This window comes from Protopterus annectens, chromosome 3.part1 (genome assembly GCF_019279795.1).
Source record: "Protopterus annectens isolate FY-2018-M chromosome 3.part1, PAN1.0, whole genome shotgun sequence".
Classification (NCBI taxonomy): Eukaryota; Metazoa; Chordata; order Ceratodontiformes; family Protopteridae; genus Protopterus; species Protopterus annectens.
The window spans coordinates 1,795,070,351-1,795,091,538 of record NC_056732.1 but is presented as its reverse complement, the minus strand read 5'-3'; the positions used below and the strand labels follow the sequence as shown (position 1 = coordinate 1,795,091,538).

Here is a 21,188-nt window from a genome sequence, read left to right as displayed (position 1 = left end):
TTATACGTTTGGGGTTAATGTGTTCATGATAGGAGGTGTTGTGAGTTGCAATTAGGAGAACTCCTATTAGTAATCCTAGTAATGATAGCATGTTATGCTGTAGGCTTTTTTAGGGTTAGTAGAGGTAATGGGAATGAGAGTTAATAAGAACTGGTTATAGATTGGTACCTGTGTGAGTCATAGAAAAAGGCTAGTTGGGGAATAGCAGCGCTGTATGAAACAGTAGGAATTACAGTGGTCTCCCCTAGCAGGTGTGGTATTCTTAAGAGGTGTCTCTAGAAGGGTGTGGTTTGATTGGTTGATTGAGTTAAAGGGTGTATCTTAGTGGATGTGGTTTAATTGCTTGATTGAGCTACTGGGCTTGGCTTAGGGAACTATAAAGCTAATTGGGTAGCACTGGGGGTAGGGTAGGGGAGCAGAATGAGCCTGAGCACAGGGAGGGTGAACGGAGTGGGCTGTATCATGTGGTTCAGATTGCAAAGTCAGTAGAAACAGTCAGTGACAGCAGAATGCCCAGATCTTCATCAAACATTTTCTATTTATTGTACTGTTTGATTTTTACTTTATTTTTGTGGGTAAAACTCTTCTTTTGAAGCCCTATAGAGCTAGTCTACCCAATATAGCTAGCTATTACATTTCTCATGAATAGAACTAGGTGTATATTCTGCCTCATGCCCATGCAGCAAAATGGTGGGAGCTACAGCTATTGTGAGGCAGACAGTTACAGGGCAGTTAATACCAGATTATGTCAGGTATTAATGTCAGGTAGAGTGAATAGGACAAAAATTAATAAACAGATGAAGGAAGACTCATCTCAAGCAGTTAGTTTGGTGTGCTCACCACGTGTTACATGTGAGACATAAACATGCAGTTAAATCCTGGTACACTATGTGTCTTAATGGAGACTTCCTACTTTGTTGGAACCACAGTGTTTCGCCAATAGGGGTACACGCACTTTGTTCCCTCTCAATACTGAAGTATTTTTCAGGTAGTCAGGGAGCCCACTAATCACTATAAGTTGAAAAAGCTGTAAATTTAAAAAGAGGAAGGTCAAGTTACAGGAGGTAGAGTTCAAATACTAAGAGAGGTTCACTTAGGAGAAAAAGGAGTTCATATTGACAAAGAGCACAAGATATGCCACTGCGAAAGGTAGTCAGGTAAATAAAAAATACTAACAATCTATCCACAGTGTGAGGTACTAAGCAATTCAAAAAGAAATGGACCTAGGTTGATGTACTGCACACTTTCAACTGAAATATTACAAAGCAGATTGTCCTATCTGTAACTATCAGCAGGTATTATCCAGAGCACAAAGTTGAACTACTAATGGCAAAAACTGTATAAAAAATGCAGTGATGGAACAGAACTGTCTTAATATCAGCCTACAATGACTAGCAGTGATGTTCACAGTGTTTGCATCTCTTCCGAACACAGAGCTATGTGTGTAGAATAGGCTTTTACAACAACTGGTGTTTCAACCTTTATACTTTCAAATTACGACTAAATGTAGGTGTGTAGCTACTACAGCAGCCATCTCTATAGACGTGTCTACAGTGCCCTTAGCAGTATATTTATCTAATATAATAAGTCTATCTATGATAAGAGAATTTGCAATAAGATATCCAGCTCTGTAACATCCAGTATCTGATATACATGTTGCAGGTACTACATAATCAGTAAAAAGGAATTACAGCACAGAATATGGGAAAACAATCCAAATAGGAGTCAGCTTAAAAAAATGTCACAAAAAAAGGAGAGACAAGAAACAACATTTATGAAGTGAGCACTCCAACCTGAGGCTGCCACAAAGATGTTATGGGGCTGAGTGTGGGATTTGAAAATGGCACCCACAGGTAGCTAAGGTATTTGAAATCTATGTTCTGATGTAAGGGAGGAGGAGGAGCCAGGAACTAGTGGAGTGCTTTTGATATAGTGGCTGGTATTTGGCGATTATCTTGCTAGAAGGTACTGCAATAGTGTGACTTTCACACAATGTGGTTCAGATTGCAAAGCCAACAGAAACAATCAGTAACAGCAGAATGCCCAGGTCACATCAGCTATTTTCTATTTACTGTGTTTGATTCTTACATTATTTTGTTGGTAAAACTCCTCTTTTGAAGCTTAAATGAACCAGTCTACCCAACCTAACTTGCTATTAATGCACTTCTCGGCAATAGAACTAGATGGTTATCTATTCTCCCTCCTGCCTATGTACCAGAATGGTGGGGGTTATAGCTACTGTGAGGCAGATAGTTACAGGACAGTTAATACCAGATTATATCAGGTAGAGTGAATGGGACAAAAATTAATAAACAGATGGTTTACAGACTGGTCTCAAGCAGTGTAGTTTGGTGTATTCACCATATATTAGTTTGTATCACTTGGAGGATCACCTGTTTATTTGCATCTCTATCATTGCTAATGTATCTCCCTACTCTAATCTGTGCACAAACTGGTTACTAATCAGGAAGTCAATGTAAAGGCACACTCCCAACCTTAATAAACTTTGCTGTCTCTTCTCTCCTTCACTTTACAGGTAGTTTGAATTATTACTTACCCTCTCTGAGGCCTTCACTGATTTCCACTGATTGCCTCTCTGGTTTCTTTGCATTGCATTCCACCTGGTTTACACCCCTTGTGCTATCTCCCTCCCCCAATACAAAGTCTATATTAGAATCCTGCTGAACATGGAGCCATCTTTAAATTTCTAGTCTCCCACCAGGACACAAGTGCTCTTCAGCAATTACATTCTGCTAGCCGGTAAGCCATTAGACCTCAGGAATTTGTTTTAAAAGTGTTCAGATTTGTAAAGTAATACTTACTTTTTTCTCTTGCCTTGGTTGGCTCTGGATCTGCCCTCCGTTGCCTAACGCTCGGGCTCTCTCCTCCTGCCCTGCCCCTATTCCCTCCCCCCACTACCTCTACATTTATAGTAATCATAGCCACACCCACAGCTCACCCTCACATCACCTCCACCAATCACAGCTCCTCAAGTCATATCACATTAAACCACACCAACTTGCTCCACACAAAATACTCCCAATCACTCTCATTCCCACTAGGCATTTTTTGCATCACCCACACTACTTCCCCATCCACATATAGTGCAACCCTATAATTCCTATTCAGACCCCCACCTAGAAACAACATAAACTTTATAACCATGACTATCACACAACTAAATCTAGTCTGTCTTCTCATAATTCTTTACAACACCACAAGTTATTACTCTAGCAATATCCCTAAACTTAGTAGCACAACACTGCAATATGCACTCTCATACACAGACACCACACATTATAATAATATCTGCCCACACTTATTCAAGAACTACATAACGGACCAATTCAGAACTAAACACATATGCTCTCATTCCTACTCCAAAAAACACAATACTTTCTCACACTCCTCACCAAACTCCAACATCTGTATAACCATTTTAACTCCAGGCTCACCATAAGTAGGGATATCCACCCCAACCCAGGCCCAAATCCATCCTGTCCAACACAAACTGCTCCAACACAAATGTCAGAACATAACACCCCCACTTTCTTCATCCCTGGACAAATCAACAACAGCAGCAAAACCAACCATCTTTTAATGCTAAATATTAATATTAGAAGTATCAAAAATAAAATACCTGAACTCCAGGCCACAATAGCACACTACTCCCCAGACACAGTTGCTTTAACAGAAACCTGGCTAAATAAAACATAGCTAACTCAGAAGTTCTCCCTACTGGCTACAATATCATTAGGCAAGACAGACCACTTCGTAAAGGGGGTGGAACTGCCTTACTCTACAAGTCCAACTTAACTGTCCATCAATTACCAAACTCCTCCCCCTCCCCCAATAATTGGGACATACTTATCTCACAACTTCAACTTCACCCTAAAAAGGTCATCACCCCAATTGTGATCTATATTCCACCTGGTAATACACCTGCTAGCCTTGAAGACTTCTTATCCTGGTGTTCTTCCACATACTCATAAGAAACCCTTATTCTGGGGGACTTCAACCTAGATTTGTTCACCTGTATATCAGAACCACCAAGTAATCTAATAAATCTCCATGGCTACCAGCAGCTAGTCCAAATTCCAACTAGGTGTGATAAAAAATCTAAAAGGGAATCCATCCTTGACTGGGTCCTAACTAGCAACCCCACAGTGTACCCTCACACAGGCAGTCTCCCAGACACCTTAAGTGACCACAACATAATATACTTTATACCTAGTAGAACAAGCATATGCAAAACCACTAACTATATATCCACTAGAAACACAAAAAAATTCTCTCCTGAGGTCCTCAACACTTTACTGTGTAACTGTGACTGGACCCCTCTAAAAACCCTCCCACTTGACCAGGCTGTAGCATATTTTAACAAAACATTTCTACAACACCTAGACACTGTCGCTCCATTGTGCAAAATCAAGGTTAGAACCTCTACAAACCCTTGGCTCAGTAAAGAAACCAAACAAATCCTCAAGTCCAGAGACACTGCCTGGCGTTACTATCAAAAAAACAAAGAAACACAAAGCCTAACTAAGTACCAAGAACTGCGTAACCGTGCAAAAAAATGCATTAGGCTGGACAAAAAATCCTACTACACAACATTACAAACTAAATACCAACACAACCCACAAAAATTTTGGAAAAATGTAAACCAGCTACTAAAATCCACCCAAAAGGCTACCCCCATACCAACCACCCCTGACACTAAAGTTCCCATCGAAACACAATTCAACCCCCACTTTGTGAACTCAATTCTATCCTTAGTATCACAGGACAGTCCCCCCCAACACAAATAACACTAATACAAGCTTTACCCTCAAAACAGTTTCCACCACTTCAATCAAAAGCATGCTCTCCAAACTAAAAACCTCATCAACAGCAGCCAACCTACTCCCCAGCTATTTCTTGAAACTTACAGCAGATGCTATTGCTATCCCAATCTCCACTCTCATAAACAGATCAATTGTTGAAAACTATGTGCCCAAACTCTGGAAAATATCCTATGTTACACCCATACATAAAGGCGGGACCTCCACTGAACTTAATAACTACAGACCCATTGCTTTACTCTCCCCCATGGCCATATTCCTAGAAAAATGCATCCATACCCAGATGCTAAACTATCTCCTAGACTGCAACATCCTGTCACCTACTCAGCATGGTTTCAGACCTGCCCATAGTACCACTACAGCTCTCCTCTGCTTCACAGACACAGTAAACCGTCTCAAAAATGAAGGCCTGCAAGTGTCAACTCTTTTTTTGGATATGTCCAAAGCATTTGACACAGTCTCACACCAAATCCTGCTAAACAAACTAAACCAATATCATCTATCTAATTCCACTCTTACCTGGCGCCAAAGCTACTTAACTGACAGGTACCAAGCTGTGAAATGGGAAAATTCTCTCTCTCCTCAGCTGCCCATAACTATAGGAGTCCCACAGGGTTCTATCTTAGGACCACTACTATTCACAGTCTTCACAAATGACCTCCACACCTCCACACAGCATGCATCTATAATTCAGTATGCAGATGACACTACCTTAATCTGTGCTGCACAAAACATTCCCACCCTCCTGCAAACAACTCAACTAGCATTCTCTGACGTTGAAAGCTACCTTACCAAAGCCCAACTTATCCTCAATCCAAAGAAAACTCAGCTTATGATTATAACCAGTTCTAACAAAAACACTAACAGTCAATTCACTATCTACTCCACAAATGCTACTCCAATTGCTCCAGTGGCACAGGCTAAGCTATTGGGAATAACCATAGACTCCCACCTAAAATTTGATAGTCATCTGAACTTAACTATTAAAAAAGTACATGCCAAACTGGGGTCACTCTACTATACACTATACACGGTACCTTGATGATATTTTTATTCTGCTAGAGGGAAGCAAAACTGACAGTAAGGTGATCTTGAATTCTTTCAATATGTCAACAGACTTTTTGTCTTTCACTTCCAACTTTAGTGTAAATGCCATTGCATTTTTGGATATATGGTTAGTGAAAAATGAGGACTTGAACAATTATGTAGCTAGCATTTATAGAAAGCCTACACATTCCAACTCTTTTCTACATTTTAGTAGTTGCCACCCGAACTACCAAAAAAGGTCGGTAGTAAAGGGGCAGCTGGTTAGAGCAGCCCGTATGGTGAGCATAGAAGAAGACTTTCATAATGAGTGTAAACTACTAGTTAATATGTTCCTTCACAGAGGGTACCCTCTACCCCTACTTGAGAGTTTAGTTAAAGAGGTTATGAATAAGAGACGGAATGGTACATATCAACCTATTCTCAAGATTGATCTAAATAGGGAGCCTGCCAATATGGAAGTATCTGTGCTAACTAGACAAGTTGACTATTTGTCGCATGATTCCTACATGAATAATAGACTAATTTTGACATATTGTCCTAATAGCCACCTTATACTGGATATTATTACCAAGAACTGGAATGTCTTCCGTGGTAACCATGCAGTGTTTGGCAAAGTGGGTAATAGACCCGAAGTTACTTTTAGAAGAGGCAAAACCTGAAATCTTTGCTAGAACAACCCGACGGCATTCCCACAAGAACGCCTGGCATGTATAAATGTCAAAATTGCAATCAATGTAGACACATCCACGAATCTAATCAATTCATAATTGACAATAACAGATTCGATTTACATTGTAGATGTACCTGCAACTCTAGGATGGTCGTATATTTAGCTCAATGTCAAAAATGTGCAGGATTCTATGTGGGAAAGACTGAGCGTAGATTAAGAGAGCGAATCTACGAACATCAATATGCCATCAGAAAAGAAAAATCAGACAATGCCCTTCCCAAACTCATCACCCAGTATAAAGATCACTATTTTAGATTTTTAGTGATTGATCAGATATCTGAAAATAAGAGAGGGGCTCCCACACACTTGTTCTTGGAGGCATCAGAATTAAGGTGGCAGATTAGACTAAATGCCTATGTATTACCTGGGCTGAATGACGGCTGCTCTATTAGCAGCCTGTTAAAGTTGAGAAACCTGTCTAGATAATACACTATCTTGTACTTGTTCGGTTTTTTTACTTTTTTACTTTCTATATATATATTACTTCATATACATTTATTTACACTGTATTATTGTGTATATTTTTATTTACTATGTGTAATTACTATTGTGCATTTCAGCTTAGAGTGGGGACTGAGTAATTTATTACTCACATTCACTGTGTGTTTCCTAGATTTGTATGACCTATACCTACTGTGGTTTTAAATTGCAATGTGATTATGCTTTTAATTTTAAACTCAGGTAACCTTCTGTCTGATTGGTTAATTTGACTATCAAAGAGGTTCCTGGTATTATTTAAGTTTTAATTTACAATTTTGTAATGTCTGAAGAAGTCTGCTTATGTAAGCAGACGAAAAGCGCTTCATTTATTAAACTTCGTGTTGTCCTGAGAGTGCTGGATTATTTTTAACCACCTTACTGCTTTGGATCCGTATTCTATACTTTCTAATTATGACTAAATGTAGGTGTGTAGTTACTACAGTAGCTGTCTCTATAGATGTGTCTACAGTGTCCTTAGCTCGTTAGCAATATATTTATCTCAAATAATAATATGATAACAGAATTTGCAATAACATATCTAGCTACGTAGGATGCAGTATCTGATATACAAGTTGCAGGTACTACATAATCAATAAGGTGGAATTACACCACTGAGTATGGGTAAACAATCCAATTAGGAGTCACCTTAAAGAAAGGTCACAAACACGGAGAGAGAAGAAACAACCCTTACAAGGTGAGCACTCCAACCTGAGGGTGCCACAAGGACACTATGGGGCTGAGTGTGAGATTTGAAAATGGCACTCTCAGGCTGATACAGTATTTAAAAACTATGTTCTGATGTAAGGGGGGAGGAGGAGGAGCCAGGGACTAATGGAGTGCTATGGATATGGGGGTTGTGATTTGGTGATTACCTTTCTGGGAGATACCGTAGTAGCATGAGTCTCCCACCAAGTGGTTAAGATTGCAAAGCCAACAGATACAATCAGTGAAGGCAGCATGCCCAGGTCTACATCAGCAGTTTTCTATTTACTGTACTGTTTGATTCTTGCTTTATTTTGTGGGTAAAACTTATCTTTTGAAGCCCAAGTGAGCTAGTAAACCCAGTCTAGCTAGCTATTATTGCATTTCTTGAAAATAGAACTAGGTGGTTATCTGTTCTGCCTCATGCCCATGCAACAAAATGGTGGATGTTACAGCTATTGTAAGGCAGACAGTTACAGGACAGTTAATACCAGATTATGTCAGGGATTAATGTTGGGTAGAGCGAATGAGACAAAAATGAATAAACAGACGGGGAGACTCGTCTCAAGCAGCCTAGTTTGGTGTGCTCACCATGTATTACAAAACCAAATAAACTTTTCTTTTTGAGACATAAAAATGCAGTTAAAACTTGGTATGCTAAGGGTCATAATGGGGGCTCATGTACTTTGTTGGAACTAGTGTTTCGCCAATAGGGGTACGCTCACTTTGCTCCCACTTAATATTGGAGTTTTTCCAGGTAGTCCGGGAGCCCTCTAATTATTGCAATTTGGAAAAGCTGTAATTGTAAAAAGAGGAAGGTCAAGTTATGGGAGGTAGAGTTCAAATGCTAAGAGAGGTTGACTTAGGAGAAAAAGGAATTCAAATTCACAAATGGCACAGGATATGGCTACTGTGAAAGGTAGTCAGGTAGATAAAAAACACTAATAACAAACTATCCACAGCATGAGGTACTAAGTAGTTCAAAAACAAATGGCCATAGGCTGACATACTGCATGCTTTCACCTGAAATATTGCAAAGTAGATTGTGCTGTCTGTATCTACCAGCAGGCATTATCCAGGGCATAAGCTTCAACTAATTCCTGCAAAAACTGTATCAAAAATGTAACGATAGAACAGAACTGTCTTAATATGAGCCTACAGTGACTAGCAATGACATTCACAGTGTTTGGGTCACTTCCAAACACAGAGTTATGTGTACAGAATAGGCTTTTACAACAACTGATGTTTTAACCGGTAAGCTTTCTGATTAGGAGTAAATGTAGGTGTGTAACTACTACAGCCGCCATCTCTATAGATTTATCTGCAGTGCCCTTAGTGATATATATGTATATATCTAAGATAACAAGTCTATCTATAATAACAGAATTTGAAATAACATACCCAGCTACGTAGGAAGCAGTATCTGATATACAAGTGGCATGTGCAAACTTCACCCCCCTCTCACCCCCCCGAAATGGCCCATAACCATACCAATAGAATGCACAGTCCCAGCAATCACTGACACACAGGTTAAAACAGCCCTATTCAAGCCAAAAACACAGCTTCAATGGGACTGGACGGTGTCTCAGGCTGTGTCATACATGAGCTCCAAAATGAACTAACCCCTCACCTAAACACACTGTTCAAACTCAGCCTCTCTACAGGCTACGTACCCATAGAGTGGCGCACAGCAACAGTTATCCCACTCTACAAAGGTGGAGCCACAATGGACCCCGGGAACTATTGCCCTATAAGCCTGACTAGCCTGGTCTGCAAGGCTATGGAGCGCATCATCATGGAACTCATTAACAGAGACATTGGGAACCTCCAAATATTGGACCCTACCCAGTTTGGCTTTGTTAAGGGCAGATCATGCCTCCTAAACCTCGTGGACTTCTTTGAGACACTTACCAAGGCTTTAGACAAGGGAAAGGAGGTCCACACAGCCTATGTAGACCTCGCAAAGGCTTTTGACACCATTCCCCATTCTGGTATTATAGACAAGCTCACCAGCCTGAACATAAACACCTACATCACGAGATGGGTTGCCAATTGGCTCACAGCTAGAACCCACATGATGAGAGTTGCAGGCCCTAGGTCCAACTCTAAACTGGTTATAAGTGATGGCCCCCCAGGGCTCAGTCCTGGGACCCCTTCTGTTGTGTCTATACTTCTCAGAGGTACAGGCAAGCACAGGAGGACTATGGCTGACCAAGTTCGCAGACGACTGCAAACTGGGGGCCATAATTGACTCTCCAGCTGATACAGACATCCTATAGAAGGGTCTCAGTGAGACAGATACCTGGTGTCAAAATCATGGCCTCAAGCTAAATGCCAGAAAGTGCATAGTCATCCCCTTTGGAAAAAAACAAAGTACCCATGAACTACCACATACGTGGTAGTCTCCTAAATACAGAAAATGTAATAAGGGATCTAGGGACCCAAGTAGATAGAAATCTCTCCTTTGATAATCATATTGCCAAGGTGGTTAGAAAATCCTTCTATTTGGCCCACCTAATCAGAAAAGGGTTAGCATCTAGAACAAAATAGGTTATTGTGCCCCTCTACTCATCACTCATCAGACCCATCATAGAGTACAACACCCCATTTGGGATGTACCTTACAAGACACCTGCCACAGCTGGAAAGACAACAGAAGTACCTCACCAAGAGGATTACTGGCCTCAAACAGATGCCCTATGCAGCCCGACTGAAGAAACTCCAGCTGTACTCGGTTGCATACCGCTTACTCAGAGGTGATCTCTGCCTGACATAGAAGGCCATGTCCAACCCAGAATTGATGGACATACTCCACCTAAAAAAAAAACAAATCCCCAAGAGCCACACGCTCTAGGGATCTAAACCTCACCACAATGATAATTAGGACATGCTGGAGGGATAGATTCCTGTCCTAGAGACTCCCCATGCTTTGGAACAGGATTCCAATCTACATTAGGCAGAGCCCCTCACTAACACTCTTCAAGAGAAACCTTGACGAGTGGATGGGAAACAGAAAATTTACCCCCAGGATCACTGCAGTGGCTCTGCTGGACAGAGGCACAGGGAACTAATGGCACTGCTGGACAGAGGCACAGGGAACTAATCTAAGGGGGCGGTGAAAGCCAACACATTCTGGCTAGGCTTATAGATGTCCTTGGGCATATAGCCTAGTACTTACCTATGAACCTATGTATTACATAATCAATAAGAAGGAATTACAGCACAGAATATGGGTAAACAATCCAGGTAGGTGTCAACTTAAAGAAATGTCACAAAAAGGGAATGAGAAGGAACAACACTTACAAGGTGGGCACTCCAACCTCAGGCTGCTACAGAGACACTATGGAGATGAAACCCTGTTATAGAAATTCCCTTCTACATTGATGGAGTATGCATCCTCCGCATGTTTTTAAGAACATAATGGAAGGACAAGACCTAAAGGCATCCAGATTGAATGTTTTTGTAAAGACATTTTCAACCTCAGTGACAAATTGGTCACTAGAGGCTATAGTAAGGTAGAGGTTAGTGATATACTATCACAGATTTCCACAGTGAGGCATGGTAAGCGGCGGGTATCATATTTCTCTGAGTGCTCTGACACTGGCTATAATGTTCATAATACAGTCATTCAAAAGTTAAATGTCAAATGATGTGAGGGATGTCACTGAAATTGTCAGGAAACGCTGGGGGATACTTACAGTAGCTCCATTGATAAAGGAGATAGTAGGTGACTGACCATCATTTGTTTACAAGAACACAAAATCTTTGAAAGGAGTTTTATGCTATCCTAAAGGTGAGGCTGGAAATTTGAAAGATTCTATTGTTTATTCTACCAAAACTTGTTCCAGATGTAATTATTGTCAATGTATTGATACATCTGGTTCATTTTTACATCCTCACACTGGTCAAAATTATGTATTTAATGTTGAAGCAAATTGCAATACCTACCATGTGGTTTATTTGTCCCAATGTGTACAGTGTCACTCCTTTATGTCGGTAAAACCAATCATATGTTAAAAGACCGGATGAGAGAACACCTGTATAACATATGTATAGGTTCAGTGAATAATACACTTTCAAAACATGTATCAAGTTGTATTGAAATTTATGGTTATTGATAAGGTGTTGTTCAGTGTACGAAGGGGTGACATTAGGAACACTACGGAAAATAGGGAAATCAGATGGATAATTACATTATGTGCAGATCAGGGTAAAGGCTTGAATGAAAAAGCCTCTTTAAAACCTGTTTTTTAAAAAAAAGTGGAATTAGGCATTAGTTTTTTACAGCTTTTATGACAGCATTATTGCTGTCAGGTCTATGGATATTATACATTTTTGATGGTTATTATGTAATTTGGATTTTATCATTTTAATGCGACCTTTGCTTTTACAGGAAGTGATGTGAAATTTGCTGTTTAGGAACTGATACAAGAGTATATAATAGATTGTTGATTTCTTATTTGTTACATTTGATTAACTTGTTATTTAAACAATGTGTTTCAATTAATGATTTTAGAGGTTTGACAAAGCTGTATGCGAAAGTGCTTACCTGGTTCAATTTTATTTTATTTTAAAGTAGTTAAACATTTAGATTTTATGCTGACTCTGACCGTGTTTTATTCAGTGGCTATATTATTTTACGGATTTACACTACTGTGTTTATTGAGCCACTGAATATTTATTCTCATTCCCATCATAATAGTTATTCTAAATGCATTTTTAGTAGTCTGCTTACTAACACTCTGCAGACCCCTTATCTCTGTCTTTCCATATTAGGCACAAGTTCTAATCTTTCACATTAGAACTTTCTATGCTGGCAGTAGTCATGTTAACAGGAAAGAGATCATCAATAATAGACTGAAACTAGCAGAATCCACCTTGTTTCAAGATGGATTGTAAAAAGAGACAATATCATGTATTCAGTGAACTTCTTTTGCATCTTTACACTTCTCCCTTTACATTGTGTAGTGGTACTCTTAGGATTTTTTTTATAAAGTAATGTGTAGGGTTGGGATTAGAGACAAGGGCAGTAAGGCAGGGTGGGTAGTGCAAAGGCATATAGAAATCTGGTCTACCCTGTTTAGCTTACTATAGCTGTGACCCTCAGCAGTACAGGTGCTTTAGAGGATGGCTAGATGAATGGATGGATAAAAGGACAGTTGGATGAAGCCCAGAAGGCATGAAGTATATGAAAACTGAAAAGAATGAGGTGTAAAGTTTCAGGACCTGAAGCAGTATAGAATGTACTTTAAGATATCCAGATGTGATGCAGACTACTTGTTTTAACAGAGAAATGATGTGGCTGTCTGTATCATTTTCATGTTATTACACAGCAGCTCAGAAGATGAAGAAGAAGCTAATTCCAGTGGAGGTCAGACCAGTAGTCAGACTGACATGCATCCAACTTCAGCAGCAGAAACGCCACCACAGAACAAGGTAAAAAATATTAATTGTTCTGTGTATGACTGTTTTCAAAGATTTTTATGTCATTTTTTTTGTCTGTCATACACTTGACATTAGAGTGTCCTTTAAGATGTTCATCATTCTCACTACACTATCCTTTGGCTAGTTGGACTGTATCCTGCCCAGGATACAGTGACTGGCCAGCCTACAAAAAGCTTTGTCTCCCTTCCACACATGCGGTGTGGCTACTGATGTACAGTCCTTAGGAGGAAAATCAGCAGCCAGAGAAAAGACAACTTTAGTACTTTCTTGACACCCTCAGGAGTGCTCCTCTGAGTTTTACAGGATTGACAGTTGGCCTTTCTCTTCCATTTTGGCAAGTAATCTGAGTTTGGGAAAACCTTCCACATTATTAATTATTAATCGTATTCTATTTTTGACAAAATAGGTTTCAGTCTCCTTAAGAAGACCAGCAATATTAATTAGGTCCAATTTCATGAAAACAATTAATATTCGATCAGTTAGAAAATAGTAGTTATCAATGTAGCTGGTGAACAGTGTTTTAGTAACTTTTATGATCTTCTTGTGCTACTTTGTGTTGAAAAAGGAATGGAAAAGTTTTTTTTTTTAGATTGAATGTGTTATGCAGTGCTTGTGTACAATTTGTGACAACCTACCTGCTTTTCATTCCTGTAGTTATAGTTTGCTAGGGGACGTTTTGGTAATGGACTGCTTTTCAACTTAGAGTGCACTAAGAATTGGTTTGAGGGATAAGTATGTAAGTGCTTGTGTTCACTATTTTTACTTACCCCAGTACCACCTATTCCAGCAACTCTTATCAGATGTCAAGGTCTGTTTCATGACCAGGACACAGATACAATTTCTCCTTCTTGTGATGTAGCTAAAAAGAAAAAAAAAATACCAAGAAGCTCTTACCTTCTTTCTGAGTCTCTGTCTGTCTCAGCCATTAGTTGACTCTGCTGTTACCAGTTTCTCAGTCACTTACTAGTTTCCTTGGGGCCCCCTGGTGTTTTTTCTGCCACCACTATAGACCAGGGGGTTTGCCATGTCCTCTTTGTCTGGTCCAGTGTCCATTCTGGTCTTGGGTGAACCATTTTCTTTGGGTGAGGGAGTTTCTTTGGGGAGTTCTTCTTAGCATAGCAGGGATAAGAGACTTGCTTCCCAATCTAAAGAACATTCTCCTAGCCGGTCTCCTTTCCGGGCTGTCCCTAGAAGAAAGAAACAAAAGTTTAAACATAATTATTCTGATGGTATTTTTTCTGTAAAGAAAGCTGAATTGCTTACCTTGACTAAGGGTCTGTTACAGGTATTGAACCGTGTGGAACAGCAGACCGAGTTGTCTTCCCATGCAGGTCCTGTGGTTCAGAGTGATGAGGATTCAGATGATTCTGATACTGGCAGGGGCAGGGTGTCTCCTGCATTATCTCCTCCTGTCCCTGATTCTGACTCTGATGACAGTGATTCTTCTGTTTCTTCTTACGAAGAGTTTTTTCTGTACAGAAACTGTATCCAGAATGAGTACATCATTTCAGTGAGAACATGTGGATGCTCCCTCTTCTGTTAAAAGATACTATAATATGCTTCAAGTGGATATCCCACATGCCTCCCCTACTCCTTCTATTATGCCAGCCTTGAAGGATGCTTTTGATTTTGCCTGGAAGTACCCTGACAGTCAGACATCAGTCCCTGAAAAGACTGACAGACTAGATTCATAGTGTAATAAATATCTATATTCTCATTTAAGGTCAGATCCAGTAGCTATTTCTATTTCTTCTCCTGCTTGTAATAAAAATTTAGTCAGTGCCAACCCCTCTCAGTCTGATAAATATGCTAAGGCATTTGACAGATTTTGCAAGATTTTTTTCTTCTTCCACTTTTTAGGATATTGAACTACCAGACAAATAACCTACATGCTGGCTTGGGTAGACAGTTTAAGGAATTTCTCTGCCACTCTGTCTTCAGAAAATAGAGCTTTTCTGAATACTGTTATTTCTGTCTTTTGTCAAGTTTCTAACCCTTCTCTGAAGAGTGTGTAGGATTGTGCTGATTCAGGTTCTACAGCTTCTACTACTGCTGCTGCCATGAAGCGGTTTGTCTGAGTATGTAATCAGTTGTTTTCTGAGGAGGCTCAGTCTGAAATTTTTAAATCTGCTTTAGATATATAAATTATTTTGGTATAGCTGTTATCCAGGTACTTAAACAGTTTGATGAAAGGGGTAAATTAAGTTAAGGGGTTACTAGCATTTTTCATTTCCCCCCTTTTCTAAATCCCAGTTTTCTTTTGAAAAAAAAAACAGAAGAAGCAACCCTGTTAAGTCTCCTCCAAACAGTATTTTGAAAGGAAACGGCAGGAAAGTACTGGCAAGAAGTCAGAAGCCTTTCAAAAGCATGGACAAACTCCTTCCTCAGAATGATCGTGCCAACCCCCTTCTCCCCCCCCCCCTTCTCCCTGCTTCACATATCCTAGGCCTTCCACTCAAGTTGTTTCTAAACTTACCCCTTTGGCAAAAGATTGTACCAGACAGGTGGTTTTTAGCATGGTTTAGGAGGGTTACAAATAGCACTGAAAAACAATGCTGTCCTTTTACTGGATTCTCCCTCATCCTCAAAACTAGCAGAATTGTTTCCATTGGCCTTACAGAACATGCTTGCCGGGAGTGAGAGGGAGTCATATAACCAGTGCCCTACAGTCAGTTGAAAAGGATTTATTCAGGAATTTTTCTAGTCCCAAAAAGATTCCTCTTGAAAACCAGTTCTGGATCTGTCCTTTCTCAACTTACTTGTGAAAGTACCAAAGTTCAAGATGCTGTCTTAGCAATGGCTGTTACCTCTCATCCATCATCTAAGCTTTATGGTAACATTAGACTCAAAAATGCTTATCATCATATTCCCATTAGCAGAGTTCAGAGTTTCCTCATATTTTCTTTGTTTGAATTACATTGTGAGTTATCTGCATTGCCCTTTGGTTATCCACAGATTTAATGGCCTTTACAAAGTGTCTTGCTCCAGTGATTGCCCATTGCAGACTACAACTTGCTTGTCTTTGCAGAATGTTTTTCCAAGTGTCAGGAGTTAATTTCATGGGTTTCAAATCACCTTCTTAGCTTGGGATTTCAGATTAACAGTTAAAAGTCCTGCTTACTTCAATCCAGTGGGATAGTATTTCTAGGATACCGTCTAGATTCCTCTCTAGAAGGCATTCCTAAGCAAGGAGAGAGTAGACTTGAATCTGGAAGTTTTCCAGAGCTTCTCCAAACAGTCTCAGACTTCAGGAAGGGAATTTCTGAGGATCCTAAGATTCATGGCATCCATAATTCTCATGATTCCTCTGGCCAGACCACACATGAGAAAAATACAATGGTGTCTCAAAACCATGAGGACCCAACATTTTCATTCTCTAGAGTTTCTAATTCCAATACTGGGCTTTGTGAAAAGACAGAAGGATGGTGTGGTGAAGGGAACAGATTTTTGCAAATCCAGACTATCCTTTCTCTCTCTTCCAAACCCAGCTTAGTCTGTAACAACAGACGTTTATAGGGTGCTGTTTCATTGAGGGTAAAAGTGCAAGGCCTCTGGAACACTTTAGACAAGCCAAAGCATATCAACTTGAAATAAAATTTTAACTTAAAACAAACCAGTGTATAAAAGCACAATTATAAACTAAAAAAAAAAAAAAAAACCAATAAAAAAATGCCTTATCAGGAATAAACCATAAACTATCTGTGGCATAAAACACACAAAGCTAAAGATGTATTAGCTAAGAATTTTCATTCTTTATTATAACTCAGAACTTCATCAGACCAACTGACTGAATAGATCTAACCATCATTTAAATGACAAACGCCATAATCACATGTTAAAGTCCACCAATTGGATTATTAGAATGACATAAATTCATTAAACTAATAAACCTACATAAGTATTAAAAAAATGAATAAATCAATACAAAATATATGAAAAAAATTATCAATTAGCTTTTAAGATCTTAAACCTTTTAAAAAAGCATTTTGTACTAATACACTCATTTAAGCCTGGAAACTTATCAGCTTCCAAAGCTGTTTTCCACCATGCTTCTTTACATTCTAATGTATTGCATAAATTACCACCAAGGCTAATGTCAAGTAACTTATCTAAAACAAAGAATTGAAATTTTTAAAAACATGACGTATCAAACAATGTTTCGGCAATGCATTATTAAGATCTTTATTCTTAATAGCTAAAATGTGTTTGTAAATGCACTCTGTTAGCATCCTTATTGGTTTTACCAACATAAAATGCTGGACAAGAGATGCAATATGCTGAGTAAACAACATCCTAAGATTTACAAGTATAGCTATCATTTGCTACCAATGTCCTACCAGAATTTTGCATGACTATAGTTAGTGTGGGAAATATAACAGCAAAGTTTGCAAGACTTAAACTATAAGTGCCAAAAGGACAAATGTTATTGGTAATTATAGTGCAATAATCCATTTTATTAAAAAAAAAATACAAGTTTACCTATTTTTATAAGTAAAGCCAGGAACTGCACCAACTATCTTGACTAAATCCTTATTACCAAAGGCAGTATTCCAATTAATATTAATTATATTTTTGATACCTAATATATCCGTACAAACAGGTAATGCAAACAAATTCTTCAGTCAACAATGTTCCGAATCTCTGGTCTTAACTTCATAACCTTTTTAATAAAATAGAAGAAAATACATCATCACGTTTTTGAATAATTTAATATAAAATATCATTAAGCTTGGTTTTAAGAGACACAACTTTCAAATAATTGAATTAACTTATTAGAGTCATCTACAAAATCACTGTTAACACTGATTAATCTACTTAATCATATAAATAAAGGTCAGCTTTTGCAAAAAAATTTGAGTTTTGAGGTAACCGTTAAAAATCTGTTAAGTTGTAGGATAATTATGGTGAGCCAGGGGCTAGTGAGTGCATTTTAGTTAAGTAAAGCTAGTATTAGGAGCTGTGTAGAACACCAAAACCCCCCAAGTGACAACAAAGGAGGCAGCTATGCATGCAGTAACCCACCCTGCACATACTGCAGATTTATGATCAACCTTGACAGCTTCTTTTGCCCCAACAACATGAAAATATATTACTCCCATACCCTCAGAAACTGTAACATGGGAAAAGTCTGCAGAGCCCAATGCAGCAAATGCCAAGGATTTTACATAGACAAGACAATTAAACTCAAGACAAGGATCCCTGGACATATTTCCAATATGTGATATGGAGTATCCTCCGACCCGATGGCTATGAATATGAAGGACAAACCCAGGCAACACCTTTAAATTCCACATCATAGACAAAATTGAAGACATCCCTCTCAATGGGAACCTCAACAACAGGCTAGAGAAAAAAGAACTGGAGTGGCAAATAAAATTGCAAGTTAAAAAGACTCCAGTTTGGTGGAGTTAAGACCTGATCAGTTGCATCTTAAATCTGTGGAAACTAGGCCACAAAATGTCCACTAACAGGACCCATGACACTCACCACATTACTGTCATCACAGACCTCTCAAATCAGGTAACTACTGGATTTTCTAATGACTCTAGTCCAAAATTATATTTTGTGTATATAAATTTTTTTTTAAAGCTTCTGCAGACTTTTAATATATATTCCAGTTTTTCCTGTCATTATTTCTGGACACAGCCCAACTCTACCTGCTGGCTTCGTCTAACATATCATCTACTGGACTTGACTCTGATCAAATGCATGCTTATGGACTTTAATACATTATTTAGGGAATCTCTTGCCTCACTGTTTTTGGTCATATTCATTCTGTAATATTTTGGGATGTTGATGTTGAGTTTTTGTGGTAATTTGAAGTGTTTCCCATTATATGGAGAATGTAGGTCCCTGGATGATTCCTACCCACTTGAGTAATGACAATTTTTCCTGCTTAGCCCCCTCCTCACTCCCTCTATGCATCCACCTTAGTTCCTTTAATTAAGTAGAACAAACAAACTACCACTCATAAACCTTCTTACACCTCCCCCATGACAGTTCTGTTTAGTTCGTTCTTAGGCACTTCTTATCCCTGATCCATCTTGGTCCCTGTTTCCTCACTAGATCTGGTTACCACCACTGGTCATTCTTCTTGATTAATGCATCTAAAAATTCAAAACCTTGCCTATCAAAAAGGCAGATTAGTTCATGATGAAAGGTAGAATTATTTATTAATCCAGTTGGATATCGCCATTGGCACAGTCCTTTTGGCATTATTTTCTTATTAATGCATTCCTGAAAGTAGGAAACTTCAAGTTGTAGTTTCCAGCATTTGTGCAGCTTTTGGTCAAAAAGTTTTAAATTAGATACAAGGGATTTCTCCAAAGTCTCATTGGAATTTTCCATGTTGCAGTCCAAGTCAGTTGAAGTAAAAAACATAGGTGCTCTTAAATAATCTGACATGGTAAGGAGCTGTGTTATACACATATGTATTATGGTTAGGTGTCTCATTTACCAAGCTAGAGTCATTTCTTACAGTACATAAGGTATGAGAAGGGGATTTTCTTCCATTTATATAATTGCTCAAAGGTGCAGCAAAAACAGAAGCATATGTGAGATTCTGTCCACTTACACCTGAGCTAGTAGAAGCAGAAGTAGAAGCTGTCTCTTCGGCAGCTGAATTCCCTGGGTCCAATCCGGAAATTCTCTTCAAAAGGACATAACACGATTAATCAACTGCTGTACTAAGACAGTTAGATTGCCCAAGGTGTTCGCCTCAGTAGCCAGCCCTCCTGTTATGTTGTCAGCTTGTTCTTGGGAAAACAAAGGCTGGGAAATCGCAACAGCCCTGCTAGCCATCACAGACAAACTAAAACTTCAAGGAAAACAAGTTCGGCTTTGAAACAAAAAAGGCAGCGGACTGTAAAATCACCCAGACTGTTTATTTCTTAACGCTTTCTTTCATCCACACAGTACAATGAACTTCTTCAGACAACAGCTACCCAAGTTAACAGGCTTCTTATAGGCTGTTAAAAATTCAAATACTTAATTAAAACATTTCTAATTACATTCTTAAAGGCTCAGTATATAAATACACCACCATACATTTCTTATATAGAAAGAAAAAAATTGAAATGTTAAAACTTGCTTCTTATTGCTTCTTAGAATTCATAAAATGCAAATATTATGTTACATATTATAAAATGTAAAATGTATATATTAATTACCAGTTCAAAATATTTTTACCTTTTTAAAGATTTTAGCTTGAAAATGCACTTAATGGAACAATATTCATTGAGTCCTGGTGGAATGTAGGCATTAGTTTTCATTTGCCAAATTAATTCACATTCCTCTAACCCAAGTTCCCAAGACCTCCCCTAATAGTTCTACTTATTTGATCTATGACTGTGAACTGAAACTTATGTAAAGGATTTTCCATTATGTGCTTGGCTAATGCATTGGTACTAGTTTTTTTTTTTTTTTTTGCTTATGTGATACTGATGTTCATAGATCCTTTGTTTAAATATCCATTCCATTTTTCCTATATAGAATCCTTGACAGTGCTGACATGAAGCCAGATATACCACACCTATTGTTTCACAGTTAAATTTCCCTTTTATGGAAAATTACAGAACCAACTGATATTGCCAACATCCTGGCATATGGGTTCAGTGCTAACTTTACCCCCCTCTCACCCCCTAAAGGGCCCATATTTATACAGGAAGAATGCAGAGTCCCTGTAATCACAACTACGCAGGTAAAAGCTGCACTCTCTAAAGCCAAAAACACAGCATCCATGGGACTGGACAACATCACAGGCTGCGTTTTACACGAACTTCAGAACGAACTGGCTCCCCACTTAAGCACCATGTTCAATAATAGCCTTGCATCAGGCTTTGTGCCCACTGAATGGCGCACAGCAACAGTTATCCCACTCCACAAAGGGGGAGCCACCACTGATCCCGGGAACTATCGACCTATTAGCCTGACGAGCCTGGTCTG

At 38.9% G+C, this 21,188-nt stretch overlaps 1 protein-coding gene across 1 annotated transcript in view; it reads left to right on the top strand.

The window, feature by feature from the left end:
* The window catches only part of LOC122798680, a 765,029-nt gene that overhangs the window by 717,791 nt on the left and 26,050 nt on the right, over positions 1–21,188 (top strand). The window contains exon 6 of the mRNA XM_044067772.1: positions 13,133–13,235. Within this exon, the coding sequence (XP_043923707.1) occupies positions 13,133–13,235 (103 nt within the window). The remainder of the gene's footprint in view (positions 1–13,132; positions 13,236–21,188) is intronic.